The sequence below is a fragment of the Sander vitreus genome, chromosome 19, assembly GCF_031162955.1.
Source record: "Sander vitreus isolate 19-12246 chromosome 19, sanVit1, whole genome shotgun sequence".
Classification (NCBI taxonomy): Eukaryota; Metazoa; Chordata; class Actinopteri; order Perciformes; family Percidae; genus Sander; species Sander vitreus.
The window spans coordinates 17,872,578-17,895,241 of record NC_135873.1 but is presented as its reverse complement, the minus strand read 5'-3'; the positions used below and the strand labels follow the sequence as shown (position 1 = coordinate 17,895,241).

At 41.6% G+C, this 22,664-nt stretch overlaps 2 protein-coding genes across 3 annotated transcripts in view; one reads left to right on the top strand and one right to left on the bottom strand.

Annotated features, from left to right (window-relative positions):
* Nucleotides 1-1,134: 1,134 nt before the first annotated feature.
* men1 (multiple endocrine neoplasia I) lies at nucleotides 1,135-13,382 on the bottom strand. The gene is made up of 10 exons (XM_078276203.1): nucleotides 13,196-13,382; nucleotides 11,299-11,779; nucleotides 10,957-11,165; nucleotides 10,187-10,315; nucleotides 9,020-9,060; nucleotides 8,829-8,916; nucleotides 6,618-6,754; nucleotides 5,209-5,353; nucleotides 2,999-3,172; nucleotides 1,135-2,439 (listed from the first exon to the last, which is right to left on the bottom strand). Exons 2-10 carry the CDS (start codon nucleotides 11,732-11,734, stop codon nucleotides 1,906-1,908), a joined length of 1,893 nt encoding a protein of 630 aa, XP_078132329.1. The 5' UTR covers nucleotides 11,735-11,779; nucleotides 13,196-13,382; the 3' UTR covers nucleotides 1,135-1,905.
* A 758-nt stretch (nucleotides 13,383-14,140) lies between these two features.
* rtn3 (reticulon 3) overlaps nucleotides 14,141-22,664 on the top strand; it is a 32,438-nt gene continuing 23,914 nt past the window's right edge. Inside the window, exons 1-2 of one of the 2 annotated variants that reach the window (XM_078276563.1) lie at nucleotides 14,141-14,428; nucleotides 21,035-21,082. In XM_078276563.1, the coding sequence (XP_078132689.1) occupies nucleotides 14,338-14,428; nucleotides 21,035-21,082 (139 nt within the window). In that variant the 5' untranslated portion in view covers nucleotides 14,141-14,337. The remainder of the gene's footprint in view (nucleotides 14,429-21,034; nucleotides 21,083-22,664) is intronic. The other variant, XM_078276561.1, reaches the window with a different exon arrangement.

Here is a 22,664-nt window from a genome sequence, read left to right as displayed (position 1 = left end):
GAAAAGTTGATTGGAGAGGGGAAAACATATAAAGAAGTGCAGAAAATTATAGGCTGCTCAGCCAAAATCATTTCAAATGCCTTGAACTGGCATCCAAAGCCTGAATGACGTGGGAAGAAACGGTCAACTACCATTCGAATGGATCGAAGAATAGACAAAATGGCAAAGGCTCAACCAATGATCAGCTCCAAGAAAATCAAAGAAGACTTAAAGTTACCTGTGAGTACTGTTAGGATCAGAAGAAGGCTATGTGAAGCAAAGCTATCAGCTAGAAGCCCCCGCAAAGTCCCATTGCTGAAAAAAAGACATGTACTGAATAGGTTGAAATTTGCCAAAGGACACATTGACTGGCCAAAGGAGAAATGGGGTAACATTCTGTGGACTGATGAGAGCAAAATTGTTTTTTTTGGGTCTAGGGGCCGCAGACAGTTTGTCCGACGACCCCCATGCACTGAATTTAAGCCACAGTACACTGTGAAGACAGTAAAGCATGGTGGTGCAAAAATCATGTTATGGGGATGTCTCTCATACTGTGGTGTTGGGCCTATTTATCGCATACCAGGGATCATGGATCAGTTTCAATACATCAAAATACTTGAAGAGGTCATGTTGCCTTATGCTGAAGAGGAAATGCCTTTGAAATGGGTCTTTCAACAAGAAAATGACCCAAAACAGTTGAAGTTGATCGACTCTATGCAACACACATCAGAAATAATGGGTATGCAACTAAATATTAGTGCAGTGATTCAAAGTAAAGCGAACCCTTGAGACATTGTTCAGTTTATACAGTAAATGTTTGAGTTTGTAAAGAAAAATGCAAATACTAATATTCATTTTTCTTCACTTTCTGTAAAGGTATAACACAAACTTGATAAATTTTAGCCATGTTTTGATTTGAAATTGAATGCGCAGTGTTCCCAATGCATTGATATTATGGAATTAAAAGCTATTCTAAAAGGAGTTTGAGCATTATTCACTTTTTTTTAAACACACTGCTATTATTCTGAACACAACTGTACCTCCCACTGCAGTTCAAGCTGAAACACCCTGTTTTAACAGTGTATAGCCTCTCAGCTCAGTCGCCTGTGAACATGTGCCTTATGTATCTAATACACATCATCAGACCTCACCACATTCTATTTTCATCAGGTCTTTATTACTTGCAGATACAAAAACAAGAACAAAAATCACAACTCATCAAGCAAATAGGATGTAGCGGGGCCACCTAATATGGCTCCGTCTCAACAGTGCATGGTCTTCTTGGTCTTCTCTAATCATTAGAAATAGGCCATACTTAGCTATTCTTAAAACTAAAGGCCACCTACTTTAGAAAAGAACAAAGGCAAAGTAAGGCAACATAGAGCTAGCAAGAAAGAAGCTGTCGATAGAGCAGAAGTGGACAATGTTACACAGTAACTATCCTAAATTAATCACTTCCAAGGCTTCAGTCCTGGACAGATTCCTAATGGTACAAGTTGATATTTACACATCTGTACGTTGTATTCTGGTCGTCCTCGTTACTTTGGCTTCAAACATCCACATGTAAGTCAATGAGAAGTTAATAGTCAGTGTGCAATTGGCTGCCAATTAAAACACAAACTAATGATGAATGAGTGCTTAATCTATTAAACCAGGCAGTTCCCCAGAAAATCTGGCTATAGTTAAATAAAAACAGAATGAAATGTTCACTCCTTCAGTTCAAACTTGATATGTGACGCTTAACTCAAGTGTGCAAGTCAAATATATTGCTAGGAACGATGAGGATACTGACTGAACCAAACCATTGGATGAAAATACTGGTAAAATAGTTTCACAAACAAAAGCGAGGTTAATCGGCTGTCCGTGTTGCTGTTCACAGTATGTCCTAAAGAGTCTCAACAACTCCTCCTACAACAATCAACATGTCTAGAGTGACTTGCGCTGCCGCTTCATGAAGGACATGGAGTAATCCCCGGCCGGCGTGCTCTTCTGCCTCTTCATCTGGACCTGTGACTGGGCGGTGAGCTGCAGCTTGATGGCACTGGAGTTCACCTTGGCAGCACACAGCAGCCCTTTCATCCCCTTCATCTTCTCACTCTGAAAGGCCACCACAGGACCGGCGGGGTAGGGGGACGCCTGTTGCTGGGATGAGGGGGAAGAGTCCGGGCTGGGGGAGTTGGGTTTTCCGTCAGAGTTTTCCCCTCGCAGGCCCTGCGAGGAGCGGCGGCGGCCCCCTCCCTCTCCCACCTTCTTGGGCTGGGCTGCTGCAGCGGCTGCTGCTGCTGCTGCAGGCTGGGTGGATGGGGAGGTGGGAGCAGCAGGAGGAGGAGAGCTCTGCTCATCCGGCTTGGACTCTCTCCTGGGGCCTCGTCTGCGGCCCTCCCGGGGGTCGTCGCTGGACAGGTCATCATCATCCTGGGCCTCTGGCTCTTTGGTGATGATCGACACCTTCTGACGCACCTTTGGAAATCAGACCACAAACCCATTTTTAGCTACAAAGCATCAACACTAGGGCTGCATGACACAAGGAAAATGTGCGAGAACGTTGTTGAAAATCGCAATAACAAAATTAATTGCGATGAACAGCTATATTAGTGTATTCTCAGTTCTGCTGCTTTCAGTATTCTACTAAAATACAACGAATTGCTTGTTGACTGAAAGGAAATCATTTCCAACATTCTTTTATTGAACAAATTGAACATTGAAGTGAATATAAAAGTCACCACTAAAAAAAGAACGAAAGTTACATTTTAAAGTTTTCTGATATTTTCTTTTAACTAACACAAAACATTTTGAGTGTCTTTTGCGATATGTCACAGCCTTTTGCGATATGGTTGTTGCGGAATTTGATATTGCGATGACGATAAAAATATATATATATATATATATATATATATATATATATATATATATATATATATATATATATATATATATATATATATATATAGCTGACAGAGCTTGTATTGGCTGTGGTCATTTTGAATTTCAAAGGGCAGAGCTATTCTGGGTTTCTCACCTGAGCATCAAAGCGGCTCAGAGACTGGACCAGGTAGGTGGCCCAGCCCACGTGAAGGACCGGTGTGGGACTGCCCTCCTCCCATTTGCAGATGCCATCATAGAAACACAGCAGGTGGGCAAAGCATTCTGGGTCCTGGAGTGCGGAGAGGGCTGCTGCCTGCTTGGGGTGCTCCTGAAATCACAGTATTCAGTTTGTTATACAGTAAGTGTACAGTAAGTTATACCCCGTTTTCACCCGGTGTTAACATGTGATCTTAAAGGGTAACTTCGACATGTTTTTGTGTCTAAGTAACGGATGGGAACAACAATGTTTGAAATTGGTCCAGTATTAAGCAAGACGCGGCAGTCAGCGAAACAAGCTACAATGTAACGTTAATGGGCAATTGTGCATCTTCAATTTACATCAAAAGAAATTGACGTTTTTGCCTCAGACAGGCTCAGATTATTATTCTAAGTGTCTGACAACATTATGGAAAGGATCCCTACAGAGATAGACCTTTTTGATAAAGAGTAAGATCCTTTAATTTGACATGAAACATCCCCGAAATCACCGTCACCAAACCCACCAGACTCCATTTAAATAAACAGTCATTTTATTATCGTAAAACCCACTTAATTTAAAGTCGACAGAAACAAAATAAAACTATCAAAAGCCGTCTTGGTTCGTCTGTCCACTGTTCCAACAATCACAACTCTGGTTTGGTTGAAATAAACCCTTCATTCACCCATTTACATGTGGAAATATGATGGCTCTTTACACGCTAAAAAGTATTGTTTAACTAAATGGAGTCTGGTGGGTTTGGCGATAGCAATTTCAGAGCTGTTTCATGTTAAACAAAAAGGATTTTACTCGTTAAAGGGGTGGTTCAGAATTTTGGACATAGGACCTCATTTCCAAGTTAGCCAGTGTGTTATTTATCAGTGGAGACAGTTTAACACTTTTCATGCAGTCCTTCCACTTGCAGTTCAGAGTTCGCTGGTGCTAGGCTAGCGCAAGTCAACAGTATCTGCTAGCCTGCCATTAAAAGCAGTCTTACACACTCCACAGTACACCCGAGGCAAATAAATTATAACGCCAGACTATCGATGTAAATGTCTGTTGATAAAATAATGTTAGAAATAAAACTACCCTTGCATCTCAATGATCGCATTACATTTTGATGGACTAGTTTCTCAGCAGCGGCGGAATTTTACTTAGCTCCGGTTAGTAGTACTACGCCATAAAGTAAACGGGAGGAGACCCTACTCAACTGGCAAATGTGTAGTGATCATTTTAGACCAGACGACTTTGAAAACCCTGCAACCTAAGGACCACAAGTCACTGACAACGAATGCGGTTCCATCCGTCTTTTTAGATGCACAAACAGCTACTGATGAACAGGTAATACCTTTCGGTAGGCTACTCTAGCTAATAAAGCTAGCCCCTTTAATAACGTTAGCCTAGCTGCTACTGATAGATTGAGACTGACAACGTTAGTGGAACGTTACTGTTCAATGCATTGTGGAGAGTGACAACGTTAGCTAACGGTATAGCTACACTCTTGGTAGATACCCGGCTGGGCTAACCGCTAACTTTAGGTAAACGTCATGTAAGCTCGGACAGTTTACATGCAAATTGCTAGCCCTGTGGAGTGTGTAAGACTGCTTTTTAATGGCAGGCTAGCAGATACTGTTGACTTGCGCTAGCCTAGCACCAGCGAACTCTGCAACTGGAAGGACTGGATGCAAAGTGTTGAAAACTGACTCCACTGATAAATAACACACTGGCTAACTTAGAAATGAGGTCCTATGTCCAAAATTCTGAACCACCCCTTTAACTAAAAGGTCTATCTCTGTAGGGATCCTTTCCATAATGTTGTCAGACACTTAGAATAATAATCTGAGCCTGTCAGCGGCAAAAACTGAACTTTTAGTGGACGGAAATTGACGGTGCACATGAGAACTACGTTGTGTGGTGCATTTTAATTCAATGATGCATAAATCTTCACTTAGCAAACTTGCATTATAACCAGGCTGCAGAGAACATGCCCAAATGCAGATCACATGTTAATACCAGGTGATGGGGTCTCATTCTCAGGTTTGTTAATTTCTTGCTATCGACAACGCCCCCTCCCCAAACAGTAAAAACTGTAAACATAATAAACTGACCACCTCTGAAAAAAAATGAATCTGCTGGATTGCAGCCTTTTACTGTCTGGGAATACTTGCCTTGTCAGCTCCTTCTCCTCCCTCCCCTCCCTCCCCAGGACTCTCTGCAGCAGCAGCCGCCTCCTTCAGCAGATTGGGGATAACGTCGTTTGCAATGTCAAAGAACTCCTTGTAGATCTCCTCGTCCTCACGGAAATAGTTATAGCTGCAAGAGTAGGTGAGAGGAGAAGGACTTTTAATCACAGCAGGGGGCATGTCAAAATCTAGATATATGCAAGATCTGACTGAAAATGTATATTCATCTACAGGCTGTCTTTTTCTTTACAAAAGACAACATTACATAGGGTTCAGATGAAGAGAGGGCTCTTTGACCATTTGATGTCTTTCAGAATTTGAATGTTGACTGTAACATGTTGATTATTGAAGGCATTGCAACAGTCCACACACACACACACACACACACACACACACACACACACACACACACACACACACACAAAGAGAGCGAGAGAGAGAAGTTGAAGAACAATGGAGGAGCAGGAAAAGGAAGCTGATAGATGGGAAGAGAATGTGTGGTGGGTCAGAGCTGGTATTTTTAGCTGCGGCTCATGAACAGTGTGTTTAAAGGGGAGGAGATTGTGTGAGGATGCTGGACACTTCCTGGCACACCCTCTCATACTAACTGGGACGGGGCTCTTTGTGGTCGATGTGACAGTGGTGGCAGAAGTCGCAACACAAGTGAGGGCAGATAGCCTTGCATTTACTGCCATCTTGTGTCCGCCCGGTTACGTAACAACTGAGGCTGCTGGATTACTCCAGTTTACCATACACCAGCATGGTCAAGCTCATAATGTCCAGACTGTCTGACAGAATTTAACTTGGATTTTGAAAACAAGATTTCTTCTGGTAATTTTTGCAAATAACAACTGTCAAACATAGGGCTTGATGACCATTCCACAATAAAAGCAAGATAAAAACTACATTTAAAAGTAGGTTTGGTCATTCTACCAAATTTCTCCGAGGCAAATCATCATCATATATTCTGGTCTTGCCCATTCACAATTCCTTTCTGGCAGGAGGTTCATGTAGTATTGGAAACAGTACTCCAGGACATTCTGTTTAAATTAGAGACCCTGTATTTGGGTGCCCTGCCATTAGAAAACGTTACCTCTCATGTTGGATATCTATTTCGAATTCTAAGCGCAGCGGGCAGGAAAGCCATTACTAGAAAGTGGCTAAAACCAGCAATATCTACAATTGATGATTGGATATTGGAATAACTGTATTTTACAGAAGGCTTGGAAAGATGGCTATTAAGTCCTATGAGAAGGACTACATTGTTTGTTTGGACCTTGTTTTAACAGTCGCTCTGTTGCACAGCATCTTGCATTTCCGTATTGTTGTCTGTGTGCGTGGCCGAGATTTTTTACGGTGCTTGCATACTAGTGTGTAAAGCAGTGTGAACTCACTCCTGCATGACCTGAGCGGCCTCAGCCCAGGACTTGAGAGCCTCCCGCACATCCCTGTGTCTGTAATGGAAACCACCCAGGTACATGTAGGGGTAGATGTGCTCGTTGTTGTAGTACTGCTGAGCAGAACTGACAGCCTGAGAGAGAGAGAGAGAGAGCCCAGAAACACAGGAACAATGACTTCTTATTACACATCCTGATCTGTGAAGATATACAACAAGCATTTGTAAACACACATAATTTTCAGTGCAGAAAGTCAATCTGTTATCATATTTGTATCAAGTTAGAAGCAGAAAAGTCCAATGATATCTTGTTGTCTAACTTTAAAGGGTCCATACATGGAACTCGGGTTTTTTCCATTCACGTGTGCTGGCTTGGCGCGTCCAGGGATTTGCATTTCCATAACAACAGGGCCACCCTCTTGAAGGTGTGTCTTCAGTGCCAGTGAGTCGGTCACGGGGCTATCTTAAAAACAGCCTAACTTGCATGTGAACATCGCGGATGTAGTAGCTAATATCTTAGTTACAACAAGATTGAGCTAGCAAGGCAGTTTGTGTTTGTGTGTGTGGTTAATTTATTTATAATTTGAGAAATCCCACGATCTCTAAAATCGCATGATGCGGCCAGCGCCAAGGTCACTAACACTGAAATAAAGCACCCCATCTTGTGTGATATTGCTTAGTAAAATAAAGTGGATATCTGAAAGTATACAAACAGGGACACAGGAGAGAAACTAAACTTCAAACCACAGAGATTCAGTTAGTGTACTGAGTACTGAGAGAACAGAAACGTCTGTACAGTATCTTTGTTCTCCTGCACAGACATGAGTTAGGTCTCGCAACACTTGAGGGGGAGAAAGGGGGGGGATCGCCGCAGGTTCACCGAAGCCTGCTTGGAAGTGGGTGGGGCGAGATTTGAACCTGCTCCGAGGGGTCCATCTCGGGCGCGACTTGGCGCGCTAAAACTAGTAATGGCAATGCATAACAGCACAGCATGGTTTGGCTTGGCGCAGCTAAAAGTGCCAATGGAAAAACCCCATCAGTGGACAACCCACAACCAATACACTAGTTCACTGGTCAGTTTTAGTGACAAGTGGAGCTGACTGTCTGGTTGGTTTTGGTAAGTGCATGTCTGATGCTGTGTTTTATATGACTGTTGCATAACAGTATTAAACATGGAGTTGTCAATAAGGCTGGACAAATCGATATTTTATCGATATACGAGGCTAGATATCGTCTTCATTTTGGATATCGTAATATGACACAAGTGTTTGCTGGTTTTAAAGGCTGCATTCTAGAGGTGCGACGAGATCTCGCAAGATTAAAACGTGACGAAAATGTAAACAAACATTCACTACAGATCGCTCTCTTTCTGTCTTTTGTTTTTTAAATGAGTCTTTAATTTTAATGATATTAAACAAAGAGAAATGTTCTCCCCACGTTCTAAAATGGTCAGAAATCAATACAAGAGCAGCCTACTTCCTTGTTTATTGCTGCAATGAAATGCTTGGTTACGTTGTAACCTTGGTTCTCTAAGTAAAGACTATTTTTCCAGTCATATTTGTTAATTGAAGTGTTCTTTAAAATAGTGTTAAAATCTCGTCTCGTGAACCCAATCTCGTGTCTCGTCTTGTGAGCTGAGTGTCTTGTCACACCCCTACTGCATTCCATTTCAAAAATCTCATTATGTAACTATTTTGTGAAAGCACCAATAGTCGACCCTACAATAGGGGTGCACTGATCCGATATTAAGAATGGATATCGGTCCCGATATTGACAAAATAGCTGGATTGGGGATCGGAAAAATTAACAGATCCACGGGCCGATCCAGTTTTGTTTTTTCCCCTCTGTCACACGGAAGAGTTGAGTGTACAAATAAATAAGAATTTAATGTTTTTTTGTCTTAGTTAGGAAAGTAATGTTTAGTTAGGAAAGTCTGGTGCCTTTAGTCTCTTCCTCATGGTGGAAGGAAGGTATAAGGTGGAAGGTATACAGTGTATTATTAATTCAACAACGGTATCGGGAATAGGGAGTGAAAAAGTCGGATCGGTGCATCCCTACTCTAAAATATCAAAGTTTTAAAATGCATTTTCCATATTGATATTTTCAAAATGAAACATTTTGAGAAATGTTGGAGCTTAAAACAACATTTTCTCACATCCTACCTGTCCTACTGCAGTGTGACCTGGTGGAAACCTCTCTGAAGACTTACCTTGAGGTGGATTTTCAGGGGGCTCTCCTTGCCTGGGATCGGATCCTGATCTTCGAGGTCTGCCAGAGTGCCCATGGCCATAGGATACCTGGTACACAGTACAGGGAAGGAGGAGGTGGTGGAATTTAGCAAGTTTACACATCAACTCTTCGTAGTGGACAGGCAGCGGTATCATCGACACAAACTCTCACCTGTCCAGGTCGCCTCGATCATATAGCAACCACAGGAGTTTCTGTTGAATCAGGGAGAAAGAGAAAATAAAGAGATCAGGAAGAGTAACACGGGCAGCAAAAAAAGATTGGGGGTCTTTAAATGTTAAGAGATGTGCTTTTTCGTGGCTCCGAATGGGCCTTTGGGGGGGCGACTACGCACTACAGTAAGCTTGATTGGTGAATCGCTATTATTTATTCTCAATTGTTATCATTTGGTGTTGGTGATTTTCCTTTGGGGCTGGCTCAAACATATTAGGGGGGTGCCAAAAATTCCTCTATGCAGGAAAAACCCTGAATATACCAATGGTGTTATCAGATATAACATATACTCTATCCCACATGACTTGAGACTTTACTGGTGATGGCCAGATAGTGGCCCTCTATTCTAATGTGAAACAGGCTTTATTAGACACAGGCCTTTGTTTCTAAAGTTCCTGTATTATAACAATATTTTAGCATATTCTAACTTGCTATTAATGCTGTTTGTTAATGAAAATTCAACACATTCTCCGGTTGTGCTGAAAAATTCAGAATGTACATTTCCACAGCATTGATAACACCAGTACAACAGAGTCGTGTCATATTAACCACTCTGCTGAGAACACCTTCCTTACCTTACATTAAATATTGTTTTCAGTTGCTTCTACTTTGCTGTTTTTATTCATTTTTTTTTTCCAACCGCTGTTAAGTTGCTGTCAATGAGTCACTTCCAGCACAGATTTTTCATATTAACAGTCTTGCATTAGCTCAATCCTGGTAGGCTTTTAATGTGAAACAACTGCAGGAAGTGTTGAGTTCATGGCATCTTAGCAGCGGTGATTGGAAACCCTAGTCTGCCCAGATAAATTCTATATGGGAATCACTACCACACATTACAGTACGTCTTGATGAGATTTGAGTAGGATGAAAACTGATAATTATGGAGGGAAAATATATTCTAGGCAACTACTGTCCATGGCAAAAGAGAAAGATATCGGGAACTTTTAGACTACATACTGTATGCAAGAACATCAAATTGCTCAGTTTTAGACTGGCTCTCTGGTAATAAGGTCATCGCTTCCTCCAGGGTACCTGTGAAACTGAAAATTGCGGTGTGTTCCGGTAGATTAAAAAGCAGATATGTAACAGCTAGCTGCACACACTCACCTGTTGTAGCTGCAGGAGCTCAGAGCTATCAGTATGCAGGTCCAGTGAAGGGTTGATGGCACAAACCATGAAGGCCACCTCCATGTTTCTGTCACATTTCATGTAGGAGCCCTTCAGATACAGCCAGCTCTGAGGGGGACACAAGCACAAACAGGACAGTTTTACAGGGAGTAGACATCAAATACTAGTCTGGTTAAAGTTTTCCTTTATAATACGAATCTAAGGAGGGCTATCTTCATGTTTAGAGAGGTTAGAAAAAGAAGCACAAAAACATAACAAATGGGACTTTCACTCATCACTTTATGTGTCGAAGCAGAAATCAAAGAAAAAAAGCCAGGGCTCTGACAAAATCTGATTCATGGTGTTTTCACACCTGCAGTTTGGTTCACTTTACCAGATCAGAGATATCCACTTTAGATCTGGTGTGTTTCATGCTTATTACAACAGAACCAAGAAACATGAGGGCACACGGCCTGACAGGCAACTCCTTCATTGGACAGTTTTGGTGACATAATCCTGCACCATCAGTGCTAAATGGACCCACGAGGGGAAATTAAATTGCAGTTACCGACGGCAGGTAACGCTGCATATTACTGAACTTGATGTGTTTAGTGATCTTTTCTGGTGTCACAACACTCACCAAGAAATAAATGATGCACTGTGCTCTATTATCTGTACCATTTTGTTTTCTGAATTTGAACTATGTGTGGGAGTTTCTTTACGCGTTGTGAGTTTCGTCCTTATTGCAGGTGAGTGGAGGTAGGCCTTACCTTCTCACTGACTCCCGCTGCGACGGTTTGTCCTCGTCGGTCCTCGTTACCCTTCCCGTGCCAGGTGACCTCAGCCGTTTCTTCGCCGTTTTTGCTGAAAATCACCCAGGCGTGGTCCTCAGACAGTGCCAGGTGGACGTCCTTCAGACCCAGAACCTGGCAGGCTGCCACGACTGCGAATGCCACACCAGAGCTGTCCAGTTTGGTACCTGGTTCAAATTTAATAAAAAGGTTATTTTCATCAATTTGACTACACTAATTCCGAGTTGATCAAAGTCTATACTTGCCATAAGAAACAGCCTCATAAAATCTCATTTTATTGTGATACTTGTAATGTCGTACCAGTAATGAGACTGAAGAGGGACTGGATGTGGGCCCGGTCCTTGAAGTAAGAGCGGCTTAGACTGTTCCAGATCACATCTGACACTTTCTTCACCAGCTCCCTGCTGGACCCTGTAGCAGTCCTCCGGTACTGGGATAGGTCCACAGCGCCGCGGATCTGGGCCGTGAAGCGCTCGTACAGTGCAGAAATCATGCCCAGCTCCACTGTGGGGAAGCAGGAGGTGGGGCAGTCCGGCTCCAGCGGTTCAAACCGGACCCCTGGGACGTTTATGGGGACGACCCGGTTCACAGCTAGGAAATGCTCGACAAAACCCAGGACCAAAGAGAGAAGGGATAGGTCTGGCTCAGACTTGCGGAGCTCGGCATCAAACAGCTGAACCACACCGTCGATCCCCCGCAGGGGAAAGTGTTTCTTCTGGGCTGAGTGCAAACCCATGATGTCCACTGTCAGTCAACTCAGATGCTCTCCTCACCTGCAATACTGAATGTTACACTGCAGTCAGTTCAACTCTGCATCAATATCACAAACTGATGCTGTAGAAGTAAATCCATACTGATAAGGGGTAGCTTTCAGCTCCAAGCCTATTGGTTCCTACTAAAGACGTACATCTCTAAAAGCAGCTCATCAGCACTGGCCACTGTAGTTTTTTAGCTAATGTTACTCAAAGTGGAGTAAATAGTGCATTTGGTGGGGGCTATTTTCAACAGCGGATTATTCCACATCTAGTGAGTATTTGGGGCAGCAGGGCGGTGTATATGGGATTGAGTCAAAATAAACTACAGTGTGTGTTCATGGTAATGAAGGAACATGTCACCCAGTGCAACAGTGTGGCTTATTGATGGGTCTGAATATTTTTGGACAACAATGGAGCTCATGTCACAGAGGAAGAAGATGTATCAGGCTAAATAGTAAATATTATATAGAATATTGCCAGATTTAGCCTTTCAATTTGAGATTTAGCCCTTAACATTCCCCATTACAACACAACATTTACTTATTGGTAATAACGTTTTGCTGAAAATGCAGAAGAGGCTGAAGCTTTACTAGAGAATCATTTTAAAAGACATTTTATGAAAACTGTAATAATATATATTAACACTAGTATTATAAATAACGTAGCTACGGAAACGTATCGGCATTAATAAACATTCCGTTAATAATCTCAGCAATAACAATGGTATTATAACTGCCGCACGCTAAACAGATAAAGACAAACTGTTTAGTATAGACTAGAGGATATTTGCATAAACCTAGACAATGACCCACAGCTGAGCAGCTTGAGTCGTTGCATAATGATTACATCAAAGCCACTAACATGGGCTGTATGGCGCTTTGGTGGGCGGGGCACTCCTGCTGCTACAGATGTAGCTACATTCAATTCAAAGCTGCAAATAGAAGCTCTTCTTGGTTCGTGATTTCGAGTAATACGTCGAAATGACTCCGAGAAATCACAAATGCTTGCGGTCTTTTAGTACAGACCGAAATACTCTGTAAAATGAATTTATTTGCGAGCCTGGTTTGCTGATGTAGGCTAACTAGCTAGCTGCATTAACTTTACGAAGTTAAGTAAACGCTACCTATTTAGGCTTGCTATCGGTGTTAGTTTACTGAATGAACACTACGTTGTTTAATGGCTGAGATAAAGTACCGAAATATCCTGAACCAGAAAGTGAGCGACATACTGTGACAAACAGCTTGGGAGCAGATGGCTGAAAGGTGGTTGTCAGAAGCAGCTAACAAGCTAACGAACCGCTAGTTAGCTAAACTCAACACTTTTGGATGACGCTAACCCTCCTAGCCATCTTGCCAAATATATCACCACAATATGCTGCAACACTGACTCACTTTGACCTTCTATCAACGCAAATTTTGACCAATGTGTGAGAGATTACATACCCGTTTTCTCACTGCCTCAGCCACATGTTTTTGTTTGTGTCCCCCTTCTTTTGCCGCGCAGTTCAGTCTGCCCAAAAGTCACTTGCAGTGTGTTACCAGTCTCTACGTTTGCGTCGTGAAGCAGATCTCATAACGATACGTCGCTCGCTGTCAAGCACAGTTGAACGCCGAAAGGCCCATCCCCATGGATAAAGATCTAAAGCACTGCGCACACGGTTTCCTCTCATGTATGCTGGGAAACGTAGTTCATAGTATGTCATTCGTAAACTTCACCAGTAGAGGGCTTCATGATGCCATTATGTGATAGATGGCTACAAAATGGAACAAAGGTAACCATTACATAATGGAAAACAGGCTACAGTTAAATCCACAGAGTTTAGATTTTTTTATAAAATTGTACTGTAGCCGTGAAGTCTTCATCGTCATTCAAAAGAATCAATGTGGCTATGGCTGGCTTTGTTACAAACAGCTACAACACTCACCAGTTTATGCATTCAATACATACTTATTCATATTTATCCCATAATTATTTAGTATAAATACATTGGTATAATTTACTCAAAACTCGTATAATGCAGCATCCCAATGATATACTAGCTAATGGCCGAAATACAGAATCATACTTGGTCTGTGTTCAGGAATATTCCTCTTGTCGCTTTCACTTGCTGTCGAATATTTGTACATCACTTATGAACGTCACAACAAAATTCCGTCTACAACAGTTTGATTTTACTGATACAGAGTTGCTGGGATATATTTTTTTAAAGGCAGGGGATGGAGGACAAGTTAAGGAGGGGTGTCAGTTAAAATAATTCTATGGGTTTATGTTATTGGACCTGAAAGCAGATACAAGTCCATTTTATCAGCTTGGAGTTGGGATATAGGAGCCTAAACTGGGACATTGAACGTATCTCACCCTGACATGTTTTTCCCCTCCTCCATAGTCCGCCTTGTTTCCCTCCGTCTCGCTTATCTGTCAGTGCTCGGACGTTGCGTTAAGGTGCGGAACCGAGTCCTGCTCTTGAGGAAATTTGAGGAAAGTCAGACGAAATATACGTCTTCAAAGGACAGCAAACGACCATTTAAATTGAGACGACAGACATTTTACCGCATTTGTGCAGTTGCTTTGAAACTACAGTAAAATGGATCCAATGACTCAGTCCGCCCAGATATCATCGTCGCAAGGGCTTGCCGATGGACAAAATTCTGCTGTCAAAGAATCAAAGCTATCCGGTAAGAAATAGCCTAACGTTAAGTTAGCTAAGCAAATGTCATTTTAATTTATTGTTTTACCATTAATTACTATGAAACTATAACGTGTTTCGTTTTTATATACAAGCATTAATGTATTCATAGGTTTACATCAATACCATAACGCAATAATTTAACTGGGAACTGTAATGTTAGCCTATGTAAGAAACCCTTCTCTATTAACTTGTCTGTTGTTGGCCTGTGCTTGGTTATTTAAGCCTGTTAATTTTTAATGGGATGGGAAACACCTGTGGTAGTGAACTTAACCGGACACACGGCTACCAAGCATGCCCCATGTTGCCTTGGCCTGCCCCCTGGTAATGTTACACGCCGCTGTCTTTTAACGTTATGGCGATAACGCCACGCAAAACGTCTTTTATGAATCGTCAGTTTTAAGTCGCCTTGCTGATTAGCGATATAGCCTTTTTTTTATTGTTATAGAGCATGAGTCAAGTCATTTTAACTATTCGACCAGCTAAGCAGCGTTATGATAGCCAAAGGAGATTGCGTGATTAGCAGGGCTAACGTTAATTTAAATAAATACAATTAAATAAATAAAACAAAACAAACCAATGGTATTAAATACTAAAATACATGCTTCGTAGTGCATTTGATGTTAGCCGAATTGAAATATGTATGATAATGACTGTTCTTAGAGTCTTGCATCATGTTCTAAGAGGTGGGTATGTTTGTTGATAAGTAAATACTCATTGCATGACACTGTACAATAATATTTGGGGGGGGGACAAAGCCTTTTCGGCGCTAAATGTTGCGATGCGCTGCACTGCAGATTCATTGTTACTGGGCAACTGCCAGTGAAGGGAGGACCTCTTAAAGGCGCATCGCCCCTTTTGTTTCTTGATAATGACAACAGTCCCAGAACAAAACATAATGCCTGAAGAGCTAAAGTACCATCATTCATAACTGTGACCATCTTCAGTTGTGAGTCTTTTAGGTTTTCAGGTTTCACAGTCTAAATAAGCCTAATTAAAACAAAGGAACAGTATTGTCTCCCAGGGCCTTATTGACAGATGACTGTGTTTTGAGGGAGTGGCAGCTTCACAATCAGTGAGTGTGTGTGTATGTCTTCTGCATGTTTTAAGCTTTCTGATTTGAACTCCGTGGCTCAATCAGCCACTACATGTAAGCCATTTGAAAATCCTTTTAAAGCCATGTTCTGTTAATCAAAAGGATTGTAGGCTTTGAAGAATTATAGCACATGTGGTCATTGGCGTCAACTGGATGTGGCAGGGTGTGGCACATGATGCCTCACTGAGTTTCGATTTGGTCTAAAATTGAATCACCAAGCAACAATTAAATAAAAGATTACTAGAAGTCTACTGGGACACAAAAGCACGTCCGTTCACCACCATATGGTTAAAAAGTTATAAACAGTGGCTTTGTCCCAGAAAATTAGCAGCCATGAGAGAGTTTGGAAATTATGGTGCTCGATTATATTTGATGCAGGATAGTTTACTCAATACACCTACGTCCTTATAGTATGTTTAAACTGTAGCATAACCTACACTGGAATAGCTTTTTATGAGCTTCTATTAGAGCTAGATTTGTCTCCCAAGGCAGACTCTAGAAAACATGGCTGTTAAAATGAATAGTTTTCTGGCAGCCACGAATAAACTCAACATTCCATGACAGATAACAGACAGTGCTTTTCACACACCTTAGTCATTACAGCGCTGCTGAGTCACCTAAAAATATGGCCTTCGGGCCCTACTCTGTCTGCATTCATGTCATATGGGAAGACAATGTTTGTAGATGTGATCTTCCTACTCAGAAATACTTTTAATTTTAACACATTTGTTGGGATTTGCAATGGATGTCACTTTTTTCAACTTTTATATATTTAAGAAATATCTGGATTTTAGTGTATGGACTAAAAGTTCATTTGAAATAAAACCAACAAAATTAGGACTTCTTCTTGTGTAATCGTGTACAGCTAATGATTTATTTGTTATGGATTTATCTGTCAATAATTTAGGCACTCGGGTTTGAAAAGGTTCACTTTGTTGCTTTGAACAGTCATTCCCAATGATGTAATCTCAGTCATGTATTGGTAAGTTGGTGCTGGTGACTACTTGTATTGACAAGTAGTCAAGCTTGGTGATATGTTCCTAATGTTCATATAGCTTTAATAACTTAATTTATAGTTATTTACTTCAGCTGCATATAGAACCAGGCCTTCATTGTAAACATGCTCATATCAGAGACGTCATTAAACCTAATTCCCCAGTTTTATAGGTATATTTTAGCATGTTTTAGAAAGAAACCTCCCTCTTCTTTTAATTTGTCGATTAAAAAAAATCCTTTTGTCTTGATAAATTCAGCATAATGTACATTTCTGCAGCACTAATTCCATCAGTATAACAGAAATACAGTCTTCATTCAGTTGCTTCCTGTTGCTTTCATTTTGCTTTTTTTATCACAGCAACACTTATTGAACATATGTTTCACATTACAACCTGCAACTGGCTTTTAATTTAAACCCATCTATAGGAAGTGTGGATTTATGATGATAGCTTAATGTCAGTCAAAAAACAGCCACAATTGGAATTGGAAACGATAAGGCCTAGTCAATAAAAACATTGTTTTCAGCAGAGTCAGTATGGCACTATCATGTGTGATGCGTGCATGTTGAAATATTGCCACACAGGCTAACTGATATGGATGTATTCTGTCAAAGATATCATGACATGTGCTTTTTTCCATATTGCCCAGGCCTCATTGTAGTATTTACCATAGTAATCTACACTAGTATTATCTTTGAATGCGATGTCACTGCTACCAGATGGCCTTTCCAGCTTCTGTCTGTAGCTAAACCCATTTCACGTGACTTACACACTGATGAGTGACACTAGTCACAAAGGAAGTGGCACACTTCAACATGAGGACCTCATTTCTCAAACTACATTGCATCAGATTTTCAGGGGAAGTTAGCCTTAGAATCAGTCTATATATTGTTTGATAACTTGCAGATACCTGTTCAGCTGTCTTTGTGCACATATTTCCTCTTAGGAATGTTCTAATATGAGCAGACTAACCTGTATATTGCTGGAGGAATCCAACCCAACCTTTGCTTTTGGTTCATTCACCAAGATAGGTGTTCACTGTAAACCACTTGACAGTGAAGCACACAAGCAAAGCTTCAAGGAACACAGAGTTCTTTCAGCTTCCCTCTCTCCCTCTGCACTTGTCTTGCCAAGACAGTCCTCCAGCCACTGCTGGAGTTGACCATATCACTGAGATCACAGAGGCAATCGGCTAGCCCTCGGGGCTGGACGGTACAGGGCAGCTAGAGCAGCAGGGCAGGCTTGGCAGTAGACCCACCCTACACCATCACTTCCACTAGGTGATGAGCCTAAGAAGCCGAGGCCACTTTGGCAAAGCTGACTTCCAACTCAAATCTTCCAGAACTGTAGTATTTGGAATGTACACTGACGACATAAAGACAGTCTAACCCTTGTCCCAGAAACCAAAAATAACCAGTATATCCAACATAGCTCAAAGCTATTATACAATAATCTTTTTTTAATTAACAATAGGAATGTCACTACACCAATCCCAATGAATTTCTACATTTCTCAATACCCTATTTGATACCACGGTAGAAAACAAAACGATAACTCCCATGTACTCCTTTTTATAACGTGTATTCCAGGATAAGGATGTTACTAACGAGTGTCACGTCACTCTTTTTTTAATGACTTTTAAATCTTTTTTTTCTGCTGAACATTTCTGTCACTGTATTGGCATGGAGTGTAGTGGTTTGAGGGGAGGGGGAAAGGAGCGAGTGACTTGCATGTAAACCTGGAGAGACTCCAGAGTCTTCTGGACCCTCAGCCTGCTGCCCTGAAGCCTGGCATCACCACACAGCTAGTATACGGTAATGTCTTCCATGAGTTCACATGGAACTCCCAAACGGCAAGTATGTTAAGTCAGTTTTTTTTTTTTTTTCTTTCTCATACTGTTGTTTTTTCACATAGAACCGGGTTGGTTAAAGTTAACTTTTAACTGACGTTCTGCAGAGGAGAAGGATAGCTAATGTCAGCTATCGTTAATGTTAGGCTCTATGTGAAACACAACGGCGACAGAAATGGACTTATTTGCGGTTTGGGAGTTCCAGGTGAACTTGTAAAAGCCGTTGCCGTAGATGTACAGTATAGCTACTGTGGTCAAACATGCTCCATGCTGCGGTCAAGCTGTCGGTGTGCACCATAGTGTGCACGGAGATGAGGCACTACCACGGTTCTTCCGGCTGGTAGGTGTTCTTCTTCTTCACCATTTTGCAGCATACAAGAACACTTGTAGGCTTATATGCTGCCCCCGTCGGGCCCGGAAGGATTGCATTCCCTGGTAAAGTTACCTACGGGAGAAAAACGAGTCGTCACGTTTTCCGAATTTTGGCATCTACTTGGTACTGAAGTATTGGTTCTTGTGACATCCCCTAAGTAACAATGGCTGTGTGTATGAAAGGGGACACTTTTTGACCAATCCACAGAGAAACATCACTAATCCTGCAGTTCCCCTCTGCTAGACACAGATTTTCAACTTCTTTTAGCTCATGGTTTTGGTTGTGGGCTATACTGTATAAACTGACTGTGTAGCACCAATCAGCAGGCCAGCAGAGTTGGTGACTTGCTGCTGAAGAAAGTGGAGCATCTTGCAGCTAAAGTGCCAGATATGTTCCTCAGGAGATGGTAAAAGCCAAACCTTTTTAAAAGGAGAATGAACATTGGAATCACACAACATCAATGGGATGCTGGCATTGTTCCGTGTCTTCTGGGATTGTAAATGGGGAACTGACAGAAAAGCGTAAGGTTTTAAGTCAAATATGTTGATATGTCAGATGTTGTGTTTTCAGCTTGGTCACTGCCCCCGAAACATAACTTAATGTAGCTTTTAGATAAAAATATATTCTGATCTAACAGCTCATTTATGCTCCCCTCTGACATCTATACTCATTTCTAATCTCGTTTTGTCAGTTCTCATTCAGCTTTATTTTTCTCTCTACTGTGTTCAAAACACCATCACATGCAGCCATGTGCTGTCCTCTTAGATCTGTATGTTTATGTGCTTTTGTTTCCACTGTTTTACAACAGTTTAGCATTTTTCGTTAGCAGTGTGGTTTAAAAGTGAAGGTGTGGCACAGCCATATGAATCTAAGGGGAAGGAATGCTGCACTGCAAGGACACACCTACCCCAACCTACCCAACCCGTAGAAATGCCAGTGGAGCTGATATGAAGGGAAACGCCACACCTCCCTTTGTAAACCTGACTCTCTCTCACATCTTCAGTCCTTACCCATGACTCAAGATATTTCTCTCCTGGCATTCCCAACCACTCCGATGACAAAGTGGAATGAGGTGTGAACTCCTAATGACTTCCTGTTTACCTTGAATACCCTTAAACATGAAATAGAAACAGTTGCACTACTTGGCCAGGAGTATGCGGACCCCAACAGGCCAGCCGCCACTCTACTGGTTTCAGGCATCCAGTCTGATGTTGCAACTAGGGTGGGCATCTCCACTGATTTTCCGATTAGGCATATTTCAGGTACAATACCACTTTTGCTTGGATATGAGAAAGATTGTCAGAACTAATGATGTAAATTGTACAAGGAACCGCCTTATCTGGTGCACATTAAGGAATTACATTAGGAATTGACCACAAATCAGTTACGTTGATGTACATTTTATTTAACGTGAACGCACCACAGCAGTCAATGCAAACTCTACACACTACAGTCGGTGAGTATTGAGCAGTCCCTCCAGGATTTTGCTGCCTTTTTTTTGAGATTGTTGCAGCCCAAAATGCCTGATTTTTGCAACTTTTTTGTACTTATTGGACTTTAACTTAGCATTGCACTTACAATAACGAGCGTAGCTGTCCTCAATTTAGGTCATCCTGTACGTCTCATCTCTGGTTTTTCCTGCATCCACCGTGTGTGTGTGTGTGTGTGTGTGTGTGCGCGCGCGCGTCAGTCGTGGGGGGAACTGAGCAGCAGCCCCGGGCCCCGCCCAAACCATTAAAAAAAAAAAAAAAAAAAAAACAACAACAACCGCGGACCAAAAGGACATTCTTGTTTGGACTTTCCACATACTTTTGGCCATATAGTGTAAATGCAATATTTGTGTCCTGCTGGTTTCTGTTGTAGCAACATCAACCATGGGAGAAGTACTAAAGAATAGTAGTCTTTTGGTCTTTTGGTAGTTAATTTGTGGTAAGCTCTTCCGTTTGCTCATAGCAACACTAAAGCACAGTGAGAAGTGCTTTTGTCTGCTTCTTAAACTGTCTTGGTCTTGCCTGCATAGCAAATATAAGTGCATGTGTTAAAGTTATTGTAGGTTGAAGTAAACAATGACAGCATATATGGGACAACTCCGTTAACATTAGTATTTTCTGGTCTTTATTTGAAGTGGATTTTTTGTATAGCATGTAGAGTTGTTAAGGCTGGATAAGTTTACTTGTTTTCTCTTGATTTGACTGTCTTTATTTGAATGGGTTCAGTGGATAGGACTTCTTTTCTTCCTCTTCTAGGATGATCATTCTTCTGTCCTTTTTTTATTTTTTCAGATTCCTTTCTTTCCTCTTCGCCTGTATCTCTCATTCAGTCTCCTCAAGGCAAGTGTATGGTTCTCTTACGCTGCTCGCCTGCTCTCCCCCTCTGTCCTGTAGCCTCTTGTTGCCCTGCTGCTGTACTGCTCTACTTCATCCCTCTTTCTGGTGCCCCTCTCCTGCTCGTAACAGTCCAACAAAAATACAAAATAAAACCTGCAGAGAAACTAACAACATGGTGAACAGTCTTAACCCCAGCTCGACCGGTCTTTATGCGCCCCTCCTCCTACAAACCTTGTTTAGTTATTCCATCTGTTTCCAACACTGCTGATCCTCAGCTGCTGCACTAATTGTAAGTTAGTCAGGCAGCACCTCCTGTTTTCTATGACATATGGTATTGGTAATTTTCTTCAACACCCCCAACCTCTGCTGCAACTTGAGATGAAACCTTTCTAGCTCCATCGTAAATAGACATTGACAGGTTACATTGTTAGTGTATTGTTAGGGCTGCAAGCATAGCCATATTCTGAGCAGCAGAAGTTCAACCAACAGAGCTCATACAGATATTTACACGTGGTACATTTTGAATAATGTGCCTCAGTTGCCTTGGAGGTGATTGATAAGATTGGCATAAATCACCAGCAGTCACTAGCACGCATCAAAACAAGTCTTTGTGCATTTCAGAATTCACTGCAGCTTGTTCTCACCTATCTCCAGAATCTTTACACACACTGAGAATTAGACCTGTGTTAAATCGGATTGCTAGCAGCTGCAGAGGAACTATTTCAGTTTTTTACCGCCTGCTAGCGAGCATTATTTAGGTCACCATCACTCACTGTAGGTTCAAGATAATCCCAAGATTGCCACCTTATTTTAAGAAAGCAGAGAAGTTCAAGTTCACATTATGCGCACAAGAGCAGAAACCTAAAAATGGATGAGGTTGGTGTCCCGGGGGGCACCAGCTTCCTGCTGCCCTAGTATCCAAGCCCAAGCTCCCCTCAGCCCCAGTAGCAACTGGGCCCCAGAGGATGAGTGGCACTGGAGATACAATCCACCACACAGCGGCCTGGGCCTGCCATTTCCTGTGGCTGCTCACTCACCCTCCACCCCACTATCTGCTTATGGCTTTGTAGGCTTCGTGCATGTCTCACATCCTTGCTTAATCATTAAAAAGTAGGTTTTCTTTGATCGATTTTGCTTCTTTATTTTCCGGATTTGTTTCATCAGTGTTGGAAGTCCATACTTGTGGTAAACAAATGGTAGCCAATACTGTCACAGTAGTGTTTTTGTTATATATATATATATATATATATATATATATATATATATATATATATATATATATATATATATATATATATATATATATATATATATATATATATATATATATATATAAAAAAAATTAGGATGGATATAGATTAGGATAGCTAACATAAGCCAAGTATCCTCAGTCACGTTACCATTACACACTTATGTCACTGGCATCCAACCTATTCAATCTGAGCAATGACAGGACGTGACTCCACACTGTGGAAGTTGAACTCTTACTGACTCATCGGGTTCTCCGCAAGGATATCTGACTTTGCTTATGCATAACATATTTTATCAGTAAATCAATGCCTGGGATTTCAATGTAAATACCAAT

What these genes read in the sequence shown, in the direction of transcription:
- men1 (XM_078276203.1), bottom strand. Translation starts at nt 11,734, where the DNA reads ATGGGTTTGCACTCAGCCCAGAAGAAACACTTTCCCCTGCGGGGGATC. An exon ending in GATCGAGGCGACCTGGACAG is followed by an intron (nt 8,917 to 9,019) that starts GTGAGAGTTTGT and finishes ACTGTGTACCAG; the next exon opens with GTATCCTATGGCCATGGGCA. An exon ending in GCCGCTCAGGTCATGCAGGA is followed by an intron (nt 5,354 to 6,617) that starts GTGAGTTCACAC and finishes CTACTCTTGCAG; the next exon opens with CTATAACTATTTCCGTGAGG.